The sequence below is a fragment of the Oncorhynchus gorbuscha genome, linkage group LG16 (assembly GCF_021184085.1).
Source record: "Oncorhynchus gorbuscha isolate QuinsamMale2020 ecotype Even-year linkage group LG16, OgorEven_v1.0, whole genome shotgun sequence".
Classification (NCBI taxonomy): Eukaryota; Metazoa; Chordata; class Actinopteri; order Salmoniformes; family Salmonidae; genus Oncorhynchus; species Oncorhynchus gorbuscha.
The window spans coordinates 60,414,527-60,418,443 of NC_060188.1; the positions used below are offsets into that span (position 1 = coordinate 60,414,527).

Consider the following 3,917-nt stretch of genomic DNA (forward strand, 5'->3'; position numbering starts at 1 on the left):
GAATATTGTTATGCCAGGTGAAGGGAGATGCTGCAACTGTGGAGGTCCAACGTGTCGCCTATCTGGAGGCGGTGTGAAAATTGGAAGGAACAAGGACGAATCAATGGTAGTGACATTAGAGCCACCACGACCAGTGACGTTTACTCATCAATTGAGGGATAGTTGAATGCTACATGCTGAAAAGGTGGACTTTGTATTTATTGCAATACTCAAACTGTACAGCACAAGCGGAGAAGAAGGCTATAACAAAATCGGAATCTTTGTGAATGCTGATGTTTTTGGGGGTCTAAGTCATTTCACAGCCGAGGCTGTGCAATAAATCCTGTCTGTGAATGTAGCCCCATCACAGGCCCCTGAGGCTGTGTGAGGTTGTATTTTGGAGTGAACTGTGATTTAAGAACTATGATATTTTATTTAGTAAACATTTTTTGCAGGTCGTTTTCCCCCTTTCACGGAAAGTGTTTATTTTTTATTATTCAATACCCCGTCCAGCTGGTGGCGGTAATGCTCCATTAACATTGTATGTCAACCGCCGCTAAACCCTATCGAAGAAGAATTAGAACACATGCGTCCACACTTGCTTCCTGCTCAGTTCCACGCGTTGTTCAGAATCAAAAGGTAGCTCGTTTTTAAAACAAAACTAACAATGCCTAAAGCCAAAAAGAAAAGGAAAGGAAACACGTTTGACTACAGTAAAGACAGAAAGAAACTTAAAAAGCAGTTTAAGAAAAGGGAAACCCCGAGAATAGAGTGGTAAGTCGAATATTGTTGATGAAAAACAAACTATGCTAGTAATGCTAACGTTAGCTCATCTATCCTGTGTGGTTGTTTCTATTAACGTTAGGTTTGCTAGCAATCAAAGCAAACTATATAGATCGGTAACTACTAGCTAGCGAATCGTTATAATTTGAATTAGTGTATGTAGTCTATTTTCTTATTTTATGGCAGTTTGCTAGTCCTGCAGTGGTTTAGCTGATTAAACAAAATCACGATTTTACAATGGCGTTGAGCGGCGACTATTGTCGGTGGACAGGACCTCGAAGTCACGTAAAATTACCTTATCAAAAAAGATTGATTTAAACACCCGCAATTATACGTTTTTGATCATGTCATTTTATGTGAATTCGGAAATCCTGAGTGGGCTCCCGAGTAGCGCAGCGGTCTACGGCACTGCATCTCAGTGCAAGAGGCGTCACTACAGTCCCTGGTTCGAATCCAGGGAGAATCACATCCGGCCGTGATTGGAAGGCCCATATGGCGGCGCACAATTGATCCATCGTCGTTCGGGGTTGGCCGTGGCAGGCCATCTTTGTAAATAATAATTGGTTTTTTATTAACTGACATACCTAGTTGAATAACAACATTCCCCCCACATTAGTCTCCATCATAAATCGTGAGTTTAGTCTGCTAGATGTGTACATGCAGTGGAAAGCATAGCCATATCACATTGGGACTATGTGATAAGTGTTCCATGAAATAATCATAGGGGAATTTTGTTTAATGGTAGCACAAAGGTTGGCAGATGGTGATCTGGTATTGATGGTTTCATCTTACTGACCAAATGCATTCTATGCAGCCAGGAATATTTTGTTACTTCTACCAGATGGGTGCAGTGAAATGTGTTGTTCTACAGGGTCAACCACAGTAGTACAGTGCCCCTGGAGCAAATTGGGGTTAAGTGCCTAACTCAAGGGCACATCAGATTTTTCACCTTGTCGGCTCGGGTATTTGAACCAGAGACCTTTGGGTTACTGGTGGCTAGGCTACCTGCCGCCAATACTCTTGTCTCTGTGGACGGGTTCGTACCCAAAACATTCTCCGTTCAGGCTGCAACGGCATTGATTTCCTCAACGAGATTTAATGGCTAGAAGGCAGAAAAAAACGGGAAATATTAGTAATTTCTTCATGCCAAGAATGTGCAAAGCTGTTAAAGGCAAAGGGTGGCTACTCTCCAGACATACAATACTTCACCCACTTATCAGAATCATATGGGTAGATGGCTATAGTTGTGTAACAAATGTTCATTCCAAGTCCTCAGATCCGAAATGCCTGGAGTGACAAAAAGTCTGTGGCAAGAAACTTGCGAGACATGGGTCTGGCATTTGACCCAAACCGCGCCCTCCCAATTAAGACACCAGCTGTGAGTATATCCTGTCCATCGTGGTGATATGCTATACTTTCAATAATTAATTAATCAAATTGAGTCACTTATAATTGATATGTCTGCAGATTGCTGCTGTGGGGAGAACTGAAGATGCTCCCGCTCCCAAACTTGTAAGGAAGCCATATGTACTCAATGGTAAGGCACCAATCATATTTTCTTGTTTGACATAATGTTTGTGTTCTTCACCCAGCAGGATGTTAATGTGCCATTTAGCAGACACTCTTATCCAAAGCGACTAAGTCATGCGTGCATACATAATGCATATGGGTGGTCCTGCAAGTGCCATGCATGCTCTACCAACTGAGCTACAGAGGATCATTACACCTACTGTATACACATTCCCTGTGACAGTAATATGACTAGTCATATTAGTCAACGCATACTAGTCAACGCTTCACCTATTACATTTGATCAGAAGATCTGTTCATGTGAACTCATGTGTCTTCTTGTTTTCAACAGAGCTGGTGGCTGAGGCCAGTCTCCCAGAGAAAGACACAAAGACCTTATCCACAGACTTGATCGAGTATGTGCAGTACATGGTCAGGGAACACAGTGAGAACTACAAGGTAAGAACAGCTGAGGAGTTTCACCTTACTTGACAACTCTTTACAGTAGTACTATTTCAAAGGTTGCGCTGGTATTATTGTAGTTGCAGTATATTGCCTTTTGGGTCATTGCAATAATTACTGTATGTTCTTCTGGGCATTGTGAGACAAGATTTTTCTCTTTCTGTAGGCTATGGCCAGAGATGAGAAGAACTATTACCAGGACACTCCCTCGCAGATCAGGAGGAAAGTGGACCAGTATAAACGCTGCCATCCAGAGGAATACACCACCTTCATGGAGTCTCTCAAAGGGGGGAAAGCAGTTTCCACATAACTGGCTGTCTGTGGTGGGAAAAGACTTTCAATGTGAAGGGGGGAAGAAACCACTCCTCTTCAGCAAGTATTCTGTGACTGTGGCGAAGATGAACAGGAGATGGGGGTCAAAGTGCACCCAGAAACAAGCTTTCTTAATTTAGAATAGACGTTGAGTTGGGATTTTAAAGAACTGTAAACATTTGAGAAAGACAAGATTTAACATGCATAAAATAATATTTTTTTTCCTTCATACTTCTAGTATGTTTCCCCAAAATACAGTTACAAATTATATACAGTAAGAACATTTAAGTCTGCTTTTGTAATGATGTCAACGTATGTTTGTAAGTCTCATTAAAGCATTTCCTCTTTTGATTTTTTTTTTGGAAGATGTATAAGCATAGTCATTTGCCAAGCTTGTACAAAAGGTTGTAACAATGTCACTAAAAAATAAAAGTGAGAAACCTTACAGCAGCATGTAAAAGTATTACAACTCAACACAAAAAAAAATAAGAACTGAAGAACATGCTCTAGGGCGGCTATTTCCAAACTGGAGTACGCCTAAAATGCTGTCGAGGGTACGCAAAATAAAAATGTGAGATTGACATTTTCAAAAAGTCTATTTAGATTTTCCAACGGGACTATACATTTCGGTGATTTTTTTTCTCGCCTGAGTAACCTCGTTTCACTGCCAAAAATAAAATTAGACTATCTACTGTTCAGCGGAATAACCACACAATGTCAAATACGGGTAGCATAGTCAAATAATTAACATCAATCACATTAACCGTTGCTCTCACGGGAATTCTACTAATGGTCCGTATGTAGCCAAACGTAGCTGCAGCTCATTCCGTTTGGTTGACATGGCAGGAGATGTTTTGAAACAATTACTGCTT

General features: G+C 41.0%; 1 protein-coding gene across 1 annotated transcript; it reads left to right on the forward strand.

Moving 5' to 3' along the window:
* Nucleotides 1-545: 545 nt before the first annotated feature.
* nop16 (NOP16 nucleolar protein homolog (yeast)) lies at nt 546-3,490 on the forward strand. Its single transcript, XM_046305216.1, has 5 exons — nt 546-753; nt 2,032-2,140; nt 2,230-2,299; nt 2,624-2,730; nt 2,900-3,490. The coding sequence occupies exons 1-5, from the start codon at nt 647-649 to the stop codon at nt 3,041-3,043; spliced, it is 537 nt and encodes a 178-aa protein (XP_046161172.1). The 5' UTR covers nt 546-646; the 3' UTR covers nt 3,044-3,490.
* The last annotated feature ends 427 nt before the right edge of the window (nt 3,491-3,917 follow it).

Bases quoted from the DNA above. Each gene is read 5' to 3' on its own strand.
- nop16 (XM_046305216.1), top strand. From the start codon at position 647: ATGCCTAAAGCCAAAAAGAAAAGGAAAGGAAACACGTTTGACTACAGT. The intron at 2,141-2,229 runs GTGAGTATATCC...ATATGTCTGCAG, and splicing joins TCCCAATTAAGACACCAGCT to ATTGCTGCTGTGGGGAGAAC. The intron at 2,300-2,623 runs GTAAGGCACCAA...TGTTTTCAACAG, and splicing joins GAAGCCATATGTACTCAATG to AGCTGGTGGCTGAGGCCAGT.